This window comes from Marmota marmota, unplaced genomic scaffold, assembly GCF_001458135.2.
Source record: "Marmota marmota marmota unplaced genomic scaffold, marMar, whole genome shotgun sequence".
NCBI lineage: Eukaryota > Metazoa > Chordata > Mammalia > Rodentia > Sciuridae > Marmota > Marmota marmota.
The window spans coordinates 59835487-59858227 of record NW_025999842.1 but is presented as its reverse complement, the minus strand read 5'-3'; the positions used below and the strand labels follow the sequence as shown (position 1 = coordinate 59858227).

Genomic DNA, 22741 nt, shown 5'->3' with positions numbered 1-22741 from the left:
CAGAGGATAGATATTGGTATTTTAAGACCAAGAAATTAACTTTCAGAAATTCACAGGTCTTATAAAAGGCAGAATGAATATTTAAACTCAATCTGGGTAACTCTAAATTCTAGACTCTTTAGTATCCTCAGCAGTGAATAATAAATAAAGTACGAGCTCAGATTATTTATTTAAGATCTCATGGACTGTACATAAAATTGAAAATTCCAGCTGGAGCCTGTTTCATAAAAATCTACATATGTGCTTTGCTAAATCCGTAATACTTGTCCAGAAAAATAGCTGAGTATGAATGCAGCAAGTCTAATAAACCAAAATATTCTCATTTAAAGATTTATAGAGAATTTTTTTGTAACTTTAAAAGTTACAGGTGTGATTTAAACCAATAAGCACTTTTATGAAGGAAAAAACCCATTAATATCTTAAAATATAAAAGTGGATTTTTTTGTGTGAAAAGGTCCTAATCTTTGCACTTGTCAAAACAATGGTGACATAATACTATATTACTTATCATAACAAATGGCCAGGTGCAAAACCATATCTAGAAACAAACTCATTTGTGTTTCCCTTCAACTATCTAACAGTTATCATCACACTGTAACAAATAATAAGCAATAAATAACACCTTAATTAGTGTTAATATCTCCTTACCTAACAAAAGAACATGACTTCTCCAGTGAAAGTGGAAGAATATGCTAATTCATTCAATTAACGATCACTCAAATTTATTAGCACTTACTAGAGAGAAAATGCTGAGAGCATGGTCCAAAATCTCTATGGGCCTCCTGAAGCTGTTTAAGGTGATCCTCCACAGAGACCTACACAAACACACACAAGCTAGATGAAATAACTTGATTTGAAGACAATGTCTTTAATAATATTCTTGATTTAAGTACTACAGTAAATGATGCTATCATCCAAGATATTACTGACTATGTAGATTCCTTCTCTACCTCTGGTATCAAAATAACAGTATGACCATCAACTTCTGGTCTCTAGTAACAGTTATTAATGCCAGGTACTCTTTCAAGCAATTTCTATGAATGAACCCTTTTGATTCTCTCAAAAAAAAAAAACATATTAGATAAGTATTCTTTTGTTACCATTTTACAAATGAAGAAACTGAGACACAAAGACTTATCCAAGAAGTTAAAAATAGCAAGTGGCAATGCTAGCATTCATACTCTGGTCATCTGGTGCCAGAATCCATGCCCTGTTAGGCTAACCCTTCTCAGGCCATATGAAGCTTCTAAGGCACCTTAAGTCAAGGTATGGTTATGGGATCAGAGACTACTCATCTGTCTTTTATTTTTAAAAAATGGTAAAAAGTAATATGGAAAGCAAATTAAAAAGAAGCCTACAGTACTCCAACAGGAAAAAATAGATGGATAGATATGTATGCAGACAATAGAGAGATGAATGACTGAGTGAAATGAAAGAAAAGAAACACAAAACATAAAGAAGGTAAGTATGGAATGTCTTCTGATTTTCTGAAAAGTTTACATCTGATCATTTCTACCTGGGAATAGGATACCGGTAGACTGATGTTCTCTATGCTTGCACAGAGTCTACCGTTAGTTCTCCACATTATAAAAAAGCAAAGTTGTTATACTGAGAAATTAAACGCATATCAATAACAATTGCACACAGCCTACTGACATTTCTATTTCTGTTTCCCTGTTCTTTGCCTATGCAGTGCTAGTCAGCTGATCCATGTAGATTGACAACCTTATTTTCAGCTGCCTTTAAATGAAACTTGTGTTTATATTGAAGACCTGAATAAATCAGCTGTTATTAGTGGGCAACTTGTGTGTGTGTGTCTCAGTGGGCAGCTTTGGTTTCTCCTGGTTAGTTATTTAAAATGCTTTAGAATGTACTTTATTAAGATAAAAAAAAATCAAAAGACATACTTTCTGAGTAAAGATGTTATTCCTGAAATTTAACAACACAAACTGCTAGCATACCTTTTTCTCTTCTTATCCAACCTACAACTAACATCCAAGCTCTAGCAGTTACCAGGATCACAGGAAAGAGAGAGCATTCTTTAAAAAGAATGCTCTTTTTAAAACATAACATACACCCATAAAAGAAACAGAATGAGAAGTGAATCATGATGGGCTACAGGACTCTGCACATGAAGATAATGAATTACAGAAATAGAGCAGAAGAAAAAAGAATAAAGGTCAAACATTTCTGTAAGCACATATGAGTTTAATTGATTTTTGTCTTACTAATCCCAGATTATTAACACTTTTTGTGAACATAGAAAAGTCTGTGAAAAACTGCACACTCATTTCTTACCTCTTCAATTACATTAAAAAAATGCAAACCATTGGGTATTTTGATGTTTGAATTAATAGAAGAAACCTACTATACTATATTATACCTTTCAAATAAAATGCATTGAAATTACATGCTCATGTTGTTAGATACTTTAGGCCCAGACTATACAGAAAATTAGTAAGAATTATTTCTCCAATCTTATACTCATATTAACCTACTAATTTTCAGAGGGGAAATGTGATTATTATGATTTCTGGGGACTGGCCACTAAATGTAACACAGTGCACCAAGACTGAGCCATAAATTCTTAATTGGCATGTAGAGTTGTATAGTGGTTTGCCAATGGTGATACCTGGGGACACTCAAAAGAGGTGTCTGTGGTAATTAAATCTAAAATGAGCAAGTAAGGTCTAAAGCCATTAAAACAACTGCAATAGAACAGCTCAGCTCTAAGAGCTAAAGTTTTTTTTTTTTTTTTTTAATGTGCTATCTGGAAAAACTAATGCATGATACCTAAATAGCAAACCAGTCAAAAGAAAAAGAATGAAAGCTTTCTTAATTTTTCAAAAGAAAAATAAAACAAAATTAAGGTAAGAGAAAAGACTCTTTATGAACCATTCTAGGGAAAATATTTCTGTGGCCTTCTACAGATTCCAATAACTGTGATTTATTTGATCCTATACAATTCTCTATAAATACCATATGGAAAGCACATAAAAATTGTATTAAAATCTATATTCATACATAAATGAGGTGCTTGGATTCAAGATACCGAAAGACAAATTCTTGATGTTCTCACTTGTTCAATTCATTATCAGATACCATCAAGAGAGAGACGACAGGATGTGGTGGAATGTGAGGTGGGGTTTAAAGAGAACCCAGGTTGCAAGCTGTATCATGAAGAGGATAAGGTGATACCTGTAAAAGTTTCCATCGCATATTAAGGTCATCCAGCTGGCGAGACATCTTAAGAGATGGATGCAGGTCAAGTGGAGATAGTTGGCTGGACAAATCATTCACTGCTTTAACTTTTAAGTTGATTGGTGCAATTTCTTCTCTAAATGCCTGGAAGAAACAGACCCCCCCCCAAAACAAACACACACACACAAAAATACATCATTGGAAAAGACTATAACAAAAGCTAGAGTTTCCAACTTTCTATCACAGACAATGGTAAGGCCCGATCAGATCTGTCAACTGGAGTTGCCCAGTAAGTAACAGCAACTTATTCAGGTCTTCAGTAACTCGAATGACCCGCCAGAATCACGCTTTATAACACAGAGCCTTTCAATATGTGTGAAGGGGAAAATTATAATGCAACCTCATGTAGATGATTATGCATTTGCTTCATAGTCTTTATTGAATGTAAATCTGAATGGGAGATGTTTGCCTTTATTGTCTACTTTACTAATTTCTGGTCTAAATTGTATCTTTCATTTTCTTCGTACCCCTCCTTTCTATTTTAATATGGTGACAATATTTTCTTCAGCTGATTCAGTAAGTTAATTTCAATGTGTTTTCACTTATAATTAAGTTAGAAGGTCAGTGAAAACAACTTTCCTGATCAAAGCCCATGCCCAGTCCACACTGCAGAAGTAGGTTCTGTCCCTTTCAGGGTCGTGGATAGCCACTGTCTGTGACTGGTGGCGGGCAAGAGGAGCAGAGCAGATAGGAAAAGAGGCAAATGAGTCCTAGAACTGACAGCTGGCTCTCTGAGCACAGCAGAGAGAGCTCATAGGTGTAGGTGTCAGGGATGTATGAGAACAGGGGAAGAAAAGGAATTCTGGAGCAATGACTGTCTTTGAGAACAAATAATGAGAAGGTTTTTCTCCATTTTCCACACAATCACACCTACTTCTATGTTACATTCCCCTTTCCCAATAAGTCACAAGGTCCTGTGGATCCTTTTAAAGACTCATCCTAGGTCCTCTACCCCTCAGGAAAATTCTGAGGCCTCTCCCTCTACAGCCTTTCCTAAAGACCCCTTTCCTGTGTTCTTGGAACATTCTCTCTGGTCTCTTGAACTCAAGACTATGAGCAAACACACAAATTCGGGTTTAGGGTGGGCCATTTTGATTGTCTAAGGCCATACTGAAAAAATTGTTAAACATTTGAATATCAACCCTTATCAGAGCACTTACTGCCTCCAGCAAAGAAAGAGAAGCTTGTCTGGAACAGCATTTGGCCCAAGACTTGCAAGCAGGGGGACAAAATTCATTTCTATTGATAAAGGCCTCCAAAAATGATATGTGAGGTGAGATTAAGCCAGTACAGAATAGTGAAAAGAGCTGTGTCATTTTAATTCTGGTGTAATAAGCATCTATTAGCACTAGCCCTCTGGTTTTATCACATCTCCATTTCCCTCTCCTTACAGGCATGTAATTATGAAGGCTTTTTTATTTTTTCCTTTGCCACTCGAAGTTGAGTTAATAAAATAAAATAAAAAAATCAAAGTGTTCTGAAGAATACAAAGATTTGTTAACACTACAGTCTTAATTCAGCTTCTTCCTGGTACTTATAAAAAGAAAACTTTCTTCCCTCCTTCCCTCTTTTCTTCTCTCTTTCAAGCTTTTTCTTGTTACCTTCCATAACTCCCCCATTCTACATCATGCCACCCCAAAACATGCTACTTTGACATATTTTGAACTAAAAATACTTTAAAAAAAATAGCAGGTAAAAAGTGTACTCTGACCCTCCAATGTTTCTTCCTGAAAGTAGGAGATAAACCCTCATGGAAAATGCTGAGCAGGAGGAAAGTAATTTTTACCATCAATGATGAAGATTCAGATTCTCAAAATTCTGCACAGCAGACTTTGTTGAAATAACTCATCCTCCTTTAGTTTCCCCACATAATTTAATCAATTTCCACAACTGCTTCATTTTTATCAATTTAAAATGAAATTATTTAGGTTTTGCCAGTTCTTTGGGTCTTCAGAGTCCCAAGAGAAATGGCCAGAACCCTACATACACCAATATATAAAAAGCAGGAGAATTCACAAAAGACAGGTGAATTATGGCAGTACTGAAAGAGAAGGAGTTCTGTGGCAGTTTTTGTCTATTCCTGCAGATGCTGGTCTTTCATGGATGATAGAATGTGCACACAGAGTTAGAAGCACATATTACAGTTAAATTAGCAGAAAAGCAGTCATATGGTAAGAGAGGCCTTATAGTTCCATAAAGAATTTACAATTAATACTGAAGTATGGGACAGAGGGAAGTGTGGGTGACGGTAGGGAAAGGCAACTTTTTCAATCTGGAATCACAAGAGGCCTAGGGTTCCTCTAAGATTCTATTTGAAAAAATTGTGGGACTCAAACCTCCATTTACATGGAAACGCTAGAGAAACTGGGTTCCTCCAGTCATGATGTTTACTTTGTATATTAGTATTCTCTCCATGTATACCTTGGAAGACTTCAGAAATGGAATCAGCTTTTTAAATCAATGTCTCCTCATTTTTAGGTATCAAAGATTACCAATGAATATCTAGAAAGTAGTCTGAGATTTATATAATTTTAACCAATAACTAGCTTTATTTCAAGAGGTAATAAAGGGCTTTAAAAAATAGATTATAACTTTAAGACAGGTGTTTTAAATCTGAAAGAACAATAAAGAGTTTAAATGTTTCCTCTCTAATAATGTTTTTCTACAGCAATCTGGAAGTGAGAACATGAAAAGAACTTTGACAAACAAGGTTTTTTGGGTTTTGTTTTATGACCAAGAGGACTCTTTTATCAAGAAAGTTTATCTTTTGCTTTTTAAGAGTTTCCAAATTAAAGGGCTTGAAATAAAACAAGTTGTAAATGCTTTCAGAAATGCCATGTGTTCTAGGATAATGAACCAATTTATCATGTTTTGATGGCACTTTTCCTATAAGAGAATAGGAGTCTATGTGGCCCTCCTTGCTATAAAAACAGAAACATCTGCCAGTATCAAAGGTGCTAACTGCAGCTTGTTGGCAGGTGTGAATCTCAACCGTCTCCTGGTGGAAGGTGTATATTCTGCAAACAAGAATGATTAAGGACAATTTTAGGGTGTTGAAATTATTTGATTATACCCAAAGATTTTGGTATCCAGTTGCTTTGACATATTTTATAATATTTAGCAATAATCAGTACTTATTTTTCTCCGGCTGTAGCTTTAACAGTATTTGGGGTACACTTTAAGAACCTGCAAAATATCACAGATGTTGGATTTATTTTATTTAGCTTAATGACACTTAATGAGAGTTCTTATTTTCTTTCCTCCTAATAAGATTGCAAAATATTTTAATCCACAGTGTACTTCTTTCAATTAAAATATTAACTGTTTCTTCTCTAGCTTTTCCATGTAAATGGAGGTTTGAAGAAAAGGATTTGGATATAGAGGTGGGTTAATTCCTTTAAACAAATAAGATTTACAACTCCCAAACTTTGGGGACTGTAATAATTCCAGATGCAATTTTTATTTTTCCTCCAACACTATCATTGTGTCTTATACACTGAAACTTTCAAATTCAAATGGGTAAATTCCTGCTCTAAAATATGTGCAACAAATATACTTTTTTAGAAACCACTGACTTAAGGATTTCTAATTCTTAAACCATCTATAACAATAAAAGAATTGTGCAATTTCCAGAGGAACTATCTTAATGGCTGTGTTTTCAGTATATTCTTTTAAACTTATATCCATTTATGGAAATGGTTTTAGGACACTAAGGTTGTTGGAAGAGGTCTATTTAATTCAGGGTAGATGGACACTTAATATAACTACATTGAAAAGTAGCAAACATCATAACTATTTTTTTATGTTTAAAATTTACTATGTAACTTTTAGAGCTTTAAATTCAAATAGTCTGTCAATTTTGTGTTTAAACTGCATTAGTATGAGAGAGGTCTTTGAAATGAAAGAGTAGAACAACAGCAAAAAATCAAATAAAACACATGAGAACTACTACCTCATAGCTATATTCAGTTTGAGCAATTACCTTCAGCTTATTATGTATAAAATAGGCATGATAATAACAACTGTCTCCTTGGGTTGGTATAAAGATTAAAAAAGACACACATGTAAATTGGCTAAGAACAATTCTTGGCACATAGTAAGCCTTGATAAATGCTAGCTATTGTTATCCTTTTGTCTACAGAGACATGTATTTACTTATATAATTTGCTTAAGTATTCATTTGATTTTTCAGGTCTTCTTTCTTTCAGCCACACGTATATAAAGGAAGAATGTCTTCCAGTATCTATGCACAAAAGACATGTACTTTTTGCAATAAAAATTCCATGTGTACTGGACATTGTTAGAGGAACACTTAAGTTTTCCTTGTCTTATCTTTTGATTTGATTCATGACTACCTAACATATAGTTTAATATATCACTACAAAACCTACTACACTCTAAATCTGTTATTTGTGTCTCTTCTAAACTTCATTATGTTTTTCTCTGGAGATGTTCTAGAATGTGGGAACCAAAGGGTAGATCGTGGGTCTAACATCTTACCTGGGCATTCCTAACAATGAATGGAATTATAGCTAAACTCATCCTTCATTAATATACTGAGACAATAAGATAAAATTTATAGATGAGAATTTCCAGTAAAACTGCATGTTTTTGATTAAACTCTAAATCCAACTACCAGTTCCCAGGAAATACGGAGTAGAGGAAGCCACGGGGCATACCACGTGGATACAATCTTGCAGAATCAGGCAGTGAGCAACACTACAAAGCAAGTATTTGTTTCTTCAACAAATAAACTGGAAGTGAAGGAAAAAAAGGAAGAAAGGGTTAATCTGGACATTAAAAGGAACTTGAAAAATACTTTTTAAAAAAGCAAGTATATCTAATCCACACTGTTTAGGGACGAACAGTTGGTGAAAATGCATTTTTTTTTTTTAAAGTAAATTATCATAAAAGTCACCTCCGAGGTTACTGAGGGAAGGGTTCAGACTACAAGCAATTATGTGGAAAACATCTGTCACAACTCAACCTGGGTTGGGGTTGCAGTGGTGTTGCCTTTAAAACTCCCTTATAACAGTTCATCTACCTGGCTCTCTCTATTTGTGTTATATTTGATAATAAAACATTCATTAAAAATTCTTTGTCAAAAGCAGCAATGCTGACCATGGTTTTTTCGATGTGATCCTGCAGTGAGTCAATGAGCAAGTCACCGACTGGCTTCCAGCCATTCCGCACGGCCTCTGCCTCCTTCATGTCCACATCCAGGTCATCCATGGCACCCTGCAGGTCTTTGAGTTTCTCCAAGGCCTTGTCCACTTGCTTTTGCCAGTTGCTAGAGACAGCATTTAGACTTTCCCACTTCTCTTTGACTTCAGAAGACTGCTTACGCATGGCTTTGGCAATCTTCTGGGCTCTCTCCTCCGGAGTCAATTCTGAGATTGGAATAAACAAACAAACAAATAAACAAACAAGAAAGGAATAGTAGTTGGTAGTTGAGTTGTCTGACCAATTGTACATTCTTTAAGGCCAAGTGCAAATTTCACCTTTCGATGGGTTACTACCAGAGTATACAGAGACAAGGTTACAATGATCAGGGTATTTTCACCACTAATTCACCTAAACATACACTCAAAGGAAGGAGAAAATGGTTACCTTGATTAATAAATGATCTAGAGTTTTCAGTGACTTCTGAATTTTAATATATTTGTAAATCCTGAAATGTAACAAGATATCTCAGGAAAGAAAACAATTTTTCTTTTCTATAAATTTAGTTATGTAAAATCCAAAGACAGTCTTTCATTTTATTATTCTCAAGAGAAATTGGAAATATAATTAGCAGAGAATGGCTGTAAGTTATGAAGAAAAGCTCTCAGAAAATAAAATCAATTTGTTGTGTGTCTAAAAAGAACTAACAAAAGACAAATCACATATCTTAGACACTTCATCATCCCTAAGTCTGTCTGGCAGTTCATTTTTAATAAAGGGCATTTGCGTTAGCCCAGAAATGTAGAATTATCCACAAACATTTCAATAGGAAGACAGCAAGATCACAAGGATCATCCTAAATATGTAATAGAGCAAGACAGTTTCTAGAGTGTCAGAAATAAATTGACATAATGCAAGGTCAAGCCACAGGATAGGAGTGGGAAGAGTACAAATCTAAAAGAGAAGTAAAAGATACAGAGAGGAATCAAAGTCAAGTTCAAAGCCAGAGGTCAGAAACAGAGGTGGAAAACTGGCAAGACAAGGGTAGAAGAATGCTCGCACACAGAAGGTTCACTTTCAATGCATGTTGGAAAGGTCTCCAGCACAGTTAAATGCTCCTGGGGCCTCAGGAAAAAGGAGGATGCCCTCTTTCCTGTCTAACTGGATTGATGGTGTCCTGACTGTGCCCTGGAAACAGAGATGTAGTTAGAAACACACAATCAAGGTAAACTATAGACTAATTAAAGACAGAAAGGCATACAGAGATGCAACCTATGATAAGGAGATGTCCTATTAAACCCATCCTAAGCTGAAAATATCATAAATCAAAAACACACTTAATACACCTAACTTACCAAACATCATATCTCTTCATAGGCTACATTAAATGTGCTCAGAACACTTACATTCACCTGTGGTTGGGAAAAATCATCTAACACAAAGCCTTTTATAATAAGATGTTGAATGATTCACATAATTTATTGAGTACTGTACTAAAAATGAGAGACAGAATTGTTGTTTGGATACAACCACTATGAGAATAAAAAAACTTTGGGGTTGGAGTTGTGGCTCAGTAGTAGCAGGCTTGCCTGGCATACATGAGACAGTGGGTTAGATTCTCAGCACCACATACAAATAAATAAAATAAAGGTCTATCAACAACTTTAAAATATTTTTTTAAAAAAATCTTAAATCGAACCATCATTAGATCAGAGACCATCTCTATTTTTTTCCGTATCATCAGCAATTCCTGCTTCACCCCAAAATGTTCTATAAAATGAACTGAAGTTCATCCAACCTCATAGTAAGATGAACTTCTTCATAAGATGAACTGAAGCAAGCACTCCTAAATATTCAACATACATTTGCCTGCCTATTTAAAAGTCAAGTTAGAGAAGATGAACCAATGTCGTCTTTGTCTACCTAAATTTCCAGAACATTCTAAGACATTGAGATTTATATTTAAGATTATCTTAACTGTAATAACTCTATGAGAATCAAATGGACCATGGAGAGTATAGTAACCACAGAATTGGAGTGGGTTGCTTAAGTAGTGTGAAGCCACAGAGAGATGAGCATAATCCCCTAGCAACTGAGTTGAGCAAGAGAAGAGTGAGCATCATAATTTGTTGCTGGATAGGTTCAAGCATAAGATAAGCAAGGAAATTAGAGAAACAGCATCAAGCAACCATCACTTGATGAAACCAAGAAACCTGGAGAAAAGTCCCAACATGGGCAACAGGTCAGAATCCCAAGGCTCCTTCTTCACTCCAAAATGTTTTATAAAATGAACTGAAGTTCATCCAACCTCACATTAAAATGAACTTCTTCATAAGATGAATTGAAGCAAGCGCTCCTAAACTATAACTTTCATCCTCACCATACATTTGCCTGTTTAAAAGTCAAGTTTGAGAAGATGGACCAATGTCTTTGTCTACCTAAATTTCCAAAACCTACCAAGACATTCTAAGTTTCTGAAGAAAGACGTGTCATTCGAAAGGCAACCCATATTGTTGTTTGTATTATTAATAGCTGCCATTCTGATAGGAGTGTGATGAAATTTAGAGTAGTTTTGATTTGAATTTCTCTAATTGCAAGAGATGTTGAACATTTTTTCATATATTTGTTGACTGATTGTATATCTTCTTCTGAGAAGTGTCTGTTCAGCCCCTTGGCCCATTTATTGATTGGGTTATTTGGGTTTTGGGGGGGTTAAGATTTTTGAGTTCTTTATATATCCTAAAGATTAGTGCTCTATCTGATGTATGTGTGGTGAAAATTCACTCTCAAATTGTAGACTCTCTATTCACCTCACAGATTGTTTCTTTTGTTGAGAAGAAGCTTTTTTGTTTGAATCCATCCCATTTATTGATTCTTGACATTAATTCTTACGCTATATGTATGAAGACACAAATGGTGTGACTCTACTTTGTGTACAACCAGAGATATGAAAAATTGTGCTCTATATGTGTGATATGAATTGTAATACATTTTGCTGTCATATAACAAGTTAAATTTTTTAAAAAATGAAAAAAAAAAGAAAGGCAACCCGTAGTTAAATCAGTACTCCTCCAAGACACCAATAAAAAGCTAACTGTAGAATATTTAGAGAAATTTTATAAAAATATAAAATGCTAAATGTGAGAAGGAAAGTGATTCCTAGCATCCTCATGAGAGATGCAGGGGTCACATTCCTGATGGCAACACCTGTGCTTGTTAAAAAGTCACTTGGGCTTTTTTAAAAATAGATTTTAAGCACTTGTGTTTCACTGACTGTTATTAAAAAAAAATACACTACCAATTTCAGGATAGACAGCTTAATTATGGTGATTTTCTTTGGATAAAGTAAAAGCTGTTTCTGAGTAAGTCATTAAATAACCCGGCAGAGAGAGAGACACACGACTTCTTTGTCCTATGACAAAACATCTTACACTGGCTGTGGCATCTTTGTTTCTGCTTAATGTACAATCTCTTGATTGAGCAGTTCTTTTGTAGTATTCATTATATAATCCCCACTCAGGCAGCTACTCAGAAAAAAAGCAAAGCGCCATGTTCAATTCACCATCTGTTTGCCAGAGAGGAAAAATATCAACTAATCAATTTGAGTTGGAAAAAAAAGTGCATCCTACTACCACCACCACAGGCTTGGTTCAATGCACATTTTAAGCCAAGAACACAGCAATGTACAGGATGAAACCCAAACTTCCCAGAACATTTGTGAAACACGTAAAAAGAAGCAGCATGTAAAATATCAAGTTAAGTCAACTTGGGGGGGGGGGGAACTCCCAAAAGACAGACAAAAATGAAATAAAGGGAAATGACTGCGTTCTTTAAAAGTGAAGTTCATTTGGAAAAAAAAAAAATCAAAAGACAAACTTTCCTTTAAGTTTTCTAAATACTCTTTGGCAAATTCTAAGGCCTTTATGCAAGAGTGAGACTCTTCTCAAAATCAGTGCTTCTTAACATCGAGGTCTTATCAGAAACCACACTGAGTGTTGGTTGGTTGGTTAGTTACAAATTAAAGGCTGATACCCAGACCCCAACCCCAAAAGATAATGATTTAGCTTGTCCAGGTGAGTCCTGGCAAAGATAGATGTCACCCTGTGGTTCAAATCTAATGGGAGGATGGAGCCTACTAAAATATAATCTGATATCTCTGGTCTCTGCCGCTGACACTCACAGGGCATTTTCCACTGAGTGGGTTGTTTTGTCAACTCCACGAAGAGCACAGTTGCTAAATATTAGAGGCCAGAGAGCAAATGAAGCTCAGTGATAATGTAATTTGCATTTGAAAAGCAATAATAGAGATAGAGGAAACAGCAGGAAAAAACAAATACATTTCCTGACAATTCTGTGTACAGAAGAGCTTCCAGCTCTCTAAATGCATGGGCTCATGTCTGCAGGTGTGCGAATATGCGTGGGTGTTTTTGCTCCACCTCACTTCATTCTCCTCCCTTCAGGTCATCCCATTCAACTGGCCAAAATTTGAGGGTGGAATTGTATTTGATTTTTATTATTTATTTATTTAGATTTATTTGTATATTATAAATTACAAATATTGTATTTGCTTTCTGTTTGCATTTTGTGATCTTAAACAGCCATATTTTTACTGTGTTACAAAGACATCTAAGGGGGAATAGATAACTATGCCAGGAAGAAGAAAAAAGAACAAAGAGAGGAGAAAGGAAGGTCAGGCCTGACATTTTCTCTCCTGCCCAATTACCTTTCTTTGCTCAAATGTGCATATTAATTTCTGCCATGCTCTCTTTATGCCATGGGGATAATACTACAGTAAGTTTCACTGAAAAACAGGTAGAAAAACAAACATGGAACAGGAATAGAGGACAGCCTTGGAATCAGCCCATTCCCACCCCCTCCATTGCTCCTAGATAAGCTATGGGACCTGCTCAGCCCAGTGTTAAGAACTGGAAGCCCAATTTTTTTCATATTAGGAAAATATTTTACTGTAAGAACCTATTTTACCTCTACAATTAATCACAGGAGAAAGGCAAAGACTCTGTATCTCAAAGAAATCTTATTAGGGCAAAAGAAAATCACTTCAGGTGCTTGTGCAAAAACTTTTTAAAGTTTGCAAATGAAAGTTTGTTTCTCTCATGAAGTAATAATAGACATACGTTAGAATCATCCAGTTTTTAATAAAGATTCTTTATTGTACATTGTCTCAATTCTGGCATTGACATGTATAACCTCTGATTTGACCTTTTCTTCCTGGTTTCTAAAATCTTACATCATGAATATTTTCTTTCTTCCACCTTGGTGTTACAGCATCCAGACTAGAGAATGGTATGTGCTCAACATATAGTTACTGAATGGCCTTGAACTGAACACAAATTTTAGCCTTATTTTTTATTGAGAATATTCAACTTGATTTAAAAAAAAAAAAACTTTCTGCTTAATTTTTCTTCCTTCTTCTCACATCCGTGGAAAGCACTGATAAAGATTTTTATTGTAAAAGGGAAGAAAAAGCCTTATCAAGTCAATGCAAGTATGGTAATTCCAAATATCTTATTTGCACTTTTGCTTTTTTGCATATTATCTATAATCTTACTGTTGTATTTCACCAAAAGATGAAAAAAAAATCAGAAGGCAAACAAAAATAGTAGCATTTTCACAGCTGAGTAAGTTAGTGCAAGACAATATGCAGTTCCATATGAACTCAATACCTAACCCCACAAACATTTCTTGCCTTTTTGAACCTCAGCTTACATCTATAAAGCTCCCAGCACATACCTGCCTAGTAGCAGGCTCTCAATGAAGGTCACTTTCTTTAACTTCCTTTTATCATTTTATTACTAGGTCTGGAAAAACCTATAGACTTCTCTAGATATTTCATATAAGCAAACCAGTTAACTAGCCTACACAAATTCTTCAAGGGAAAAGACTGAATGTGCTGTCTCCCTCAATGTCTCTCTCTCTCTCTCTCTCCACTTCCCACCCCCAACTCGCTTCTCTCTCTTACTTCATAACCAAAATATGTTTCTAATTAAAATAACAGAAAGTGCATTCTTCCCAAATTTCCTGATTAAATAATTAAGATCAACTTAATCTCTTCTATTTTCCATCAGTGTTTAAGAGGACCCTGCCTGTTTCCCAGTCTGTATGACGAGGGGGACAACTCATCATGAGCCAGATTGCAAGTGCATACCATCAAGTGCTACCGGCTGATTAATGTTTCTAATTGTGTTCATCTACTATTATAAGGATGACAATAACAAGAGGCTACTCAGAGTGCATCAGTCTGCTAATAATGTAGCCAAAATCTTTCACCAAGGATAAGACAAAGACAATGTGGATCCTACCTCTGAAGCCAAAGGACTTATCAAATCATTAAAATGAAAAAAAGTGAATATAGATATATTTAGGGAAAATCAAGAACTCCAAATTAAAGAGACTTTGAGAATACCTTTCACGAATATCAAAAGGCAAGGAGCTAAGGGTAGTATGGGGCTGGGAGGTAGAGTGCAGAGAGAAACATACACCACACTGGGGAGGGAGCTAAATGGCACTGCTGATCAGAAAGTCAGTGGAGACAGAACCAGTCTAAATATGTTAGGATGGCCAAAGTCAATGAAGCAGTGTTGAGCTGAAAAGGAGCAGAGGCAGATCCTTAAGGAGATAAACCTCCAGGAATAGCCAAGCAACTCAAGGTCCAATTCACAATTTTCTATAACTGAACATTCCCTAACTTTTTGCACAGTAATGACAGTTTCAAGAATTATTCAAGTTAGTGTGCTGGGCAGGGGCAGGCAGGTCACTAGGGGCAGGCAGGTGGCATTGCAAGGAGAGAAGAGAAGCTGGGGAGGTACATTTCAGGAGGACAAGGAAATGTGTCTTCATTCCTGATGTATTCCCCATACCTAGATCACCACCCTGCAAGTGGTGAACATTCAGGAAGCATTTGTTAAATGAATTAATAGATTTTTGTGCATCTTTGACTTAACAAAAGAAAAAAGGAAGAGAAAGAGGAGGAGGAGGAGGAGGAGGAGGAGAAAGAGGAAAAAAAGAGAAATCAAGAGCCAGTTTTAGATTAAAAGTCTCCCATTCTTGTCACACTGCTGTACAGCTTTCACCAGGCTGCTTCCCAGTAGCTAATGGTTGACCAAGCCACAAAAGTCAGGAGCTTTCTGCCCACACTTGGCCATTCTTATAAAAGAAATTTAAATATGCCTTATGTTTATGAACTCACAAAATAAGCAAGGAGAGTTTAATTGAAGAAGAGAATTTATGTCTCTGCTAAGACTACACTTTCTTAAAAAATGGTAAAAACTTCTAATTCATTCTTGGAAGATTCCTGCTGTCTACTAAAAAGCAACAATAACAAAAAAAGCAAAATTTCAAAAAATACCAAAAAGGAATAGTAACAAAAAATGTAGATCACTACACTGGAAGAGTTTATTACCCTCCTATTCTTTATGTTTAAATAAAAAAGTAACACTCCAGATGCTTATCATAAAAATCATACATATAAACTGCTGCTGTCTTTTTCATGAGGCAAATGTGATTTATGGGTGGTGGTAACACTGATTATTGAAAATAACAGATGGTGAACAATCAATCTAGGATGCTGTGTCCATCAAACTAACCTTTGCTCTCAACATCAGCAATGTCGATTTGCTTATTTAAATGGGACGCCATTACTATGATATAGACAGGCATGAAAATGTTTTTTGGTATTTTTGCCCAATGGATGGGCTTACTCAACCGACTCAGTGACTCATTATATTTCAGAATAGTTAAAGACTAAATTTATTACACCATACAGATATTACAGAACTTTAATTTGGTAAGGATTATTACTCTGTAGTTACAAAGACACTGGAAAAGAAAGTAAAGTATTTTTCTGTGCTTTTTCATGCATTACAACTTTACTAATCTAATTTGGACTTGAGAAGCTAATTAAATTATGGCTGTGGTCTCCAGGCCTGAAAGCAATTACTTGTACTTCAAGTTTTCATATGAAAATTAAAAAGACAAAGTCTAATATTGCCTGAACACCTTCTTCCTGGGTGGTAGGCAGTCAGCAAGTCTACTTAGCAGCATGATGATTCAATAAAAGAAAAGCAACAGAGAAAAAAAAGGCAGAGAGTTACACATGTATTTTATTACTGGGTAAACTATAGAAATAAAATCATATTTCTACTGAATATCTAGATATTCACCACTAATGATCATTGAGGGAGCCAGGATAACACATATGGTGGTTAAGAGCACCACGTGTAGTGACAGAGGCCTTGGTTCATGTTTCAGTCCTGTCACATGGGTGGTAGGGTGCCTCTGATCCTCTCAAACTACCTCCTTGTCTGTATCAAATGGGTGGTGACCGTGCTCATATCTAAGCTGCTATGAAAATTAAATGGAACCAAGCTTGTGGCTGCTTGGATAGCACCTGGCGCACTGGAAGCATCTGATAAATTCTGGCTTGTTGGGAACATCTTTCTGGGCAACAGTTTCTCACTTGCCCTTTCCTTTATAAGAATTGATTTCCCTTCCATTTAGCATTACTTACAATGAGAGCTTGTCAATCCTAAAAGACCCTGGGTCCTGTTGCTCTAATTCAATTAGTCAAACCCTCTCCAAGAAGGTTCTAGATCTAAGGAAGGGTTATCTTTCCATTCCTGGCAGGCTGTGGTATAAAAATCAGAGAAAAGCCCAGAAAATGAAAACTTGTGGAGAGGCCAGCATAAGACACGGAGGAAAGGCTTCTGGGTGGTGTTCCAGCCCTGCAGCAGGCAGAGCCCCGTGCCTCCTGTGGCTTGGTTACCGCTTGGTTATGGGGCCAGTGCATCCCCCTGCATGCCTGTGTGGGTGGGAGCTCAGCCTGTCAGAAGCAAGGGGTCTGCCAGTCACTACCACCAATGGACTTCTAATCAACAAAGCTGCTATTAGGAAAACAAATCAAAGCAGACACAAAATAGCCCTTGGAAAAACACCTGTTAGCTTGACTGGCCTAATTACTTCTGTTAGGTGAGGTATGATTTGACCTCATTTTATTAGATATAAAGAAATGATGTGGTAATCTTAAGTTACACTGAGAATTTCTATAAAAGTAACTTTTATTAAACTATGATAATTTCACATCTTCACTCATTTAATGATCATAAAATTTTATTTGCATGAGTTTGTTAGTACTAGCATAGAGTGCACTGACATGGCAGGAAAATGTTATTTATTACTTCTTTGTTTTCAAATACATGAGATTTCACATAGGAGGGAAACACTGCTGGTACATGGCTTTCTAAAATATTTAATAAATAAAAGAAAACAGTATACCCCAAATTAAAATATTAAATACTAGTAATATAAATAGCCAGCCACCAAAGAGGAAAACAGTGATCCACATGTACCTTATAAGTGAAAAGATGATTATTAACCATTAAACACAGTTATACACAACGATAAAAAGCTGTATGTGCATATACACAAATACACAACTCTCCACACTACACATAACTCTACATGTACAAACACACTAAATTAAGAACTGTTTTTTCCCTATAACCATTAATGAAATATCATTTAAATGAAGCAAAAATGACTGTGTCAGGCTTAAAGGAAGCAATGTTCCCAGACAGTCTGAATGAAATAATATTAGTGTCTCGACAAGAAGAATTTTTAAAGTACATTCATGGTAAGAATTAATGGGAAATTCCTGGGGAAAAAAATTAAAACAAAATAATGAAGTCTCTTTTTAAAAGCAGAAGGTAAGAATTTTTCTTATACATATTTATTTATAATGAATTATGAGATTTTCTAAACACTTTTAGAAGCAAAATATCTGGTAAAACTGTTAGCAGTTTTATTTAGATATATGACCATAATCTCAAATCATAACATCTCTGGGTTGGGGGTGGAGTACTTGTGTGTGCACATGCCTGGTGGGGTGCTCGTGTGTGCTCACACCTGCCTGCCTGCAACTGCACGTGGTGCAGAGCCGGGATCGACACAGAGGCTCTAACTCCCCAGTGTACACGTGGTTTCAACATGAACTGCAGGTGACACACTGGGAGAAGGCACATGTACTCCTTGACCACCTCCAGAGGTTGGGGATTGGAGTGGGCCAAGGCCACCTGTGATTGTGAGTCCCACAGTGCCTTGCATGGATTCATTACGCAGCTCTGCAGTTTTCAGAGCCATTCAGATCTGAGACTGAGAACAGCAAGGGACGTTGGCAGCACAAAGCAGAAACCAAAAAATATGTGTGCAAGGTCAAGAGACTCTAGACTCTGAGAGTCACGTAGGAGCAAGGAGGTCAGTAGCCAGATGGCTCATCAATGAGCAGATAGAGGAGATGAAATTAAAGCGATGAGCCAAAAGCCCGTCAAAAACCTGAGGGTTGGGAAAGGTCACTGACATGGAAGCTTAGTCTCTGTTCTTGCATCTACCCTTCATTAGCTCCATGACCTTGCTCAGCACCAAAGTATTTTCTTGGCCTTTGTGTTCGTACTTTTTTAAAAAAATCATCCGTCTAACTCATTGAGATAGTTCAGGCAATGATAATGAAAGTGGTTTAAAAGTAGAAAGAACAATATGAACGATGAGAGATTTATTGTTCCATTGTTCTACTTTTTTAATACAAATTGATTATAATCAAATAGAAACAATTCAACTAAAAGGAAAAATTATATATCAGTATGATACTGACTATATGAAATCAATTATTTCTATGTTGCTCAAACAAAATAAGGGGATTACTGACAAAGTTGTGAACTTTGTAAAATTTTTATTACTATTCAGTTAATTTTAGTTCAGTTAAAAAATAATATTTACTTAATTATCACTTCCAAACAGAAAGAGTTATTCAGATAGCTGAGTTTTTTCAGATGACTATATGTTAGCCCTATTTTTTTATGGTTATCATTTTGGTAAGAAATTTATTCAAATATAGTATAAATTCCTGTGTCTTCTTTTAATTGATTTATAGCCTGGCTTCAAAAACAAACAGACCAAAATTCATAACTGCAGTTTTTCTTTTCTGGTAAAAAGCTCCAAACATGACTAATTTGTTCCATTTTAGAATTCTCACAGAACCTCTGCACAATGTTTTTTTCCACATTGCTCTCAGACGGCCAGAGTCACTTCCCACTGCCAACCTTTCCCCTGCCTTGCTACTTCTGTTTTGTAGTGTTCATAATTTACTAGACATCAAGTTCAACTGGCTGCAACAGTGTCAAGTGCGAGCTCAGAGCTCTGATAGACTCCTTGAGTGCCTGCCTGAGAACCAGAGAAGAATCTGCACTGTATTTTCCATCCATATCTATCTTGGTGGCTCACATCACCTCTCATGCTTAGATTCTCAATAAATGGAAATGGCCATTAAGGAACAGGGAAAGGGCCGAGTTTCCAGCACAGATTTGGTGAGAGAGAGAGAGAGAGAGAGAGAGAGAGAGAGAGATGACAAGATGCCATGGAATCATGGATGAGTGTTGGAAGGGAAAGTATCCGGAAGAGCAGCCTGAGCTGGGCCAGGCAGGAGGCATCTATAGGCGGGAAGATCAGGATGGACAGCAGGATGAAGGCTGGGAAGACCTTTACTGCACAGTGTCATGAGAAGTTTGGTGTTCAGTGGACACTGTGGGTGGAACAGAAAGGGCATGACAGAAGTCACAGAAAAGCAGAGGCCAAATCACAGTGCAGACTCCAATGGGCAGGGCAAGGAGCCTGGACCCCACTCCAGGGGGAGTTTAAATCACAGAAACAAATGCCAATTCTGTGTTTTACATCATTCTAGAGTTCACATCAACAGAGTGTCAGTGAAAAAAGTATTGAAATAAGTCTCACAAAGGACAGTAAGGGTCTAATGTAGGATGGTAATATCAGTAGTGATTTTTAAAAAATTAAAAAGTACATACCCTGCTTTGAACAGTGCACCCCGTATATATGTATCTATCAAATTGTCACCCCCATGCCTCACAAATTTGTATAATTAAAATAACAATTTAAAACAAATAAAAAGCCAGAATACTTTAAGATATCTTAAATTGATGATAGGGGAAAAAAGAAAAAAAAAAGCATTGGGGAGAGGAAAATTATGAAGAGAAGTGTTTTCTGGAATCAAAAGTAAAGAGATGGATCCATCTTGGTCCCCTAGGGGATGGTGCACACAACACATTCAAAAATGCTTATTAAACAGAACTAAGAAACCATAATACAGTTTCTCCAGGTGCTAATGCCTCCAACACTGAGCCCTTGGGTGTCACGAAGGATAACTAATGTTCAAATGCTGTCTGTTTCTGATAGCAGTGACACATGAGTCATGGTAAACAACAAAAGTGTAAAAGCTATTATGGATAATTTTCTTTCATTTACTTTTAACAGCAGGTAAAATCAGCCAGCATAACAGAAATAATATCAAGAAAGGACAGAATATGGAAATTGCCAATCGTAAAACAAAACAAAAAAAGCCCATAAAGTTAAATTGACATAACTTTTTCTCTTGCCCATCCCCCCCAGGTGGTATTTGAATTGGGCTTAGAAATATCCTGAAAATACCAGCAAACTGAGAACTCAAAAGCAGCATCTTTTTAACCCTTAAGTGACTGATCACTGAGAAGAACCTATGGCAAGGTGACGTTAGAGTGATGTGACAACCTTGATGTTGCCATAAAACAGCTGGTTATAAAAGCTGTTCCTCCCTTCTCTGTCAAGGCCTAGGAAAGCAAGGAGATAAGAAAGCAGATTCAGAAAGACTCTTTAAATTAAATTAATGCAGACAAGAGAATTTCTTATTTTTCTCCCACATTTAAGGATCCTCATCATTATACAAAATACATGTATGAAGATGTGAATTTGGTGTCAACATACCTTATATATAATCAGAGATACGTTAAATTATTGTATAATGGTGTATTAAGAATTGTAATGCAAAATAAATAAATGAATAAATAAATAAATTTAAATAAATAAACAAAAAGACAAACCTATACTAGTGTCTTCTTTCTGTCAGATGAAGTTGAAACATCCTACCCAAATCTCCAGATCCTCTGCATTCTGAGCCACATGGCACACACGACTTTCCCATCCCACCTCCTGACTAGGTACAGGCCTCTGACTACTGGGCTGGGCTGCTCCTTCCCCAACACACAGCTTCTCTGTTCCCTAAGGCTGCACTGTTATAGGATCTGTCCTAGCATGGACGTCAATCTTCCTGGAGCCTAATCACTGCCTCCCGACACATTATAAGAGTCGCTTAGGAACCACCTTCTCTACTCTGACCCTCAGACTCTTTCTCTCTTGGGATGTACAACCAAGCACTTTATTGCTTGCTTTCTCACCATTTTCTGCTGGTTTTGGTCTCCAACTAACCTGAACCCTTCTCAAGAATATCTGGGATTATGCTTTTTTATCTATCCTGACAATTCTCACCTGACGTGTCGATTCACTCAATCAGTATGCAAGAAGTATCTACTATGTGCCAGATGTGCCAGACAGTATTCTAGACATTAGAAAATACAGCATTAAAAAACAATGAACAAAAACTGTGTCTTCTTGGAGTTTACATTTCCCAGGCCTAGAAATGAGGATATGAGATAATATACACTGTGGGCAGGTGAAATACAGAAAAGGCTAGCCTAGTGGTGAAGAGGTAATGAAGGATCAGATTCTAGTATATTCCCAATGTAGTGACAACAGGAGTTGCTAATGGAGTGGATTTAACCACTAAAGGAGCCAGAGTGGCCCAAAGGATTCTGACCTGAGCAACCCAGAGGTCAGAGCTGTGTGGGACAAGATGCAAAGACTGGCATAGGGGTATGGGGGGGGGGCAGAGTCAGGATGGCAGGAGAGGGCAGGAATTTGGGGATAGATAAGGGAAAGGAACTCCAGAGACACTGATCGCTTATTCTAGAAGAGTTGGGGTTTCTTTCCATTTCATGTTAAAAACCACTCATCTACCACCCATCACCACCGCTCATCATACCAGTTTCTCTCCCACCTGGTTATGCTTTATGGACTCAAAACTTGAGGAAGAGCAAGTGCCATGAGTTTAGCTCTTCCAAGAAACTCCCTGTAGTTTGTGTTCATTTTCTTTGATTTGAAACTTGGTGATGATGGGGGGGCATTATTAGTCATTTAGCTCACAAAAATGCTCCTGTAGTAGAGCATATGTAGAGTCCGAATAGTAAGTCAGTTTCTTTATAGCACTTGCTTTTATACTGGTAGTCACATATTGTTCATCAAACATTGACCAAGTGCCTAATATATGTAGGCACTGCATAGGGTATAAAATTATTAAAGCTAGAGTCTTCAACTCAGGGCAAATAGATGAATTTTAACATCTGAAAATAAACCAATAAAAATG

At 36.5% G+C, this 22741-nt stretch overlaps 1 protein-coding gene across 1 annotated transcript in view; it reads right to left on the bottom strand.

Moving 5' to 3' along the window:
- Positions 1 to 22741, bottom strand: part of Utrn (utrophin) — a 515860-nt gene that overhangs the window by 97093 nt on the left and 396026 nt on the right. Inside the window, exons 55-57 of the mRNA XM_048800520.1 lie at positions 8383 to 8651; positions 3199 to 3345; positions 737 to 815 (exon numbers count right to left, since the gene is read on the bottom strand). Of these exons, the coding sequence (XP_048656477.1) occupies positions 737 to 815; positions 3199 to 3345; positions 8383 to 8651 (495 nt within the window). The remainder of the gene's footprint in view (positions 1 to 736; positions 816 to 3198; positions 3346 to 8382; positions 8652 to 22741) is intronic.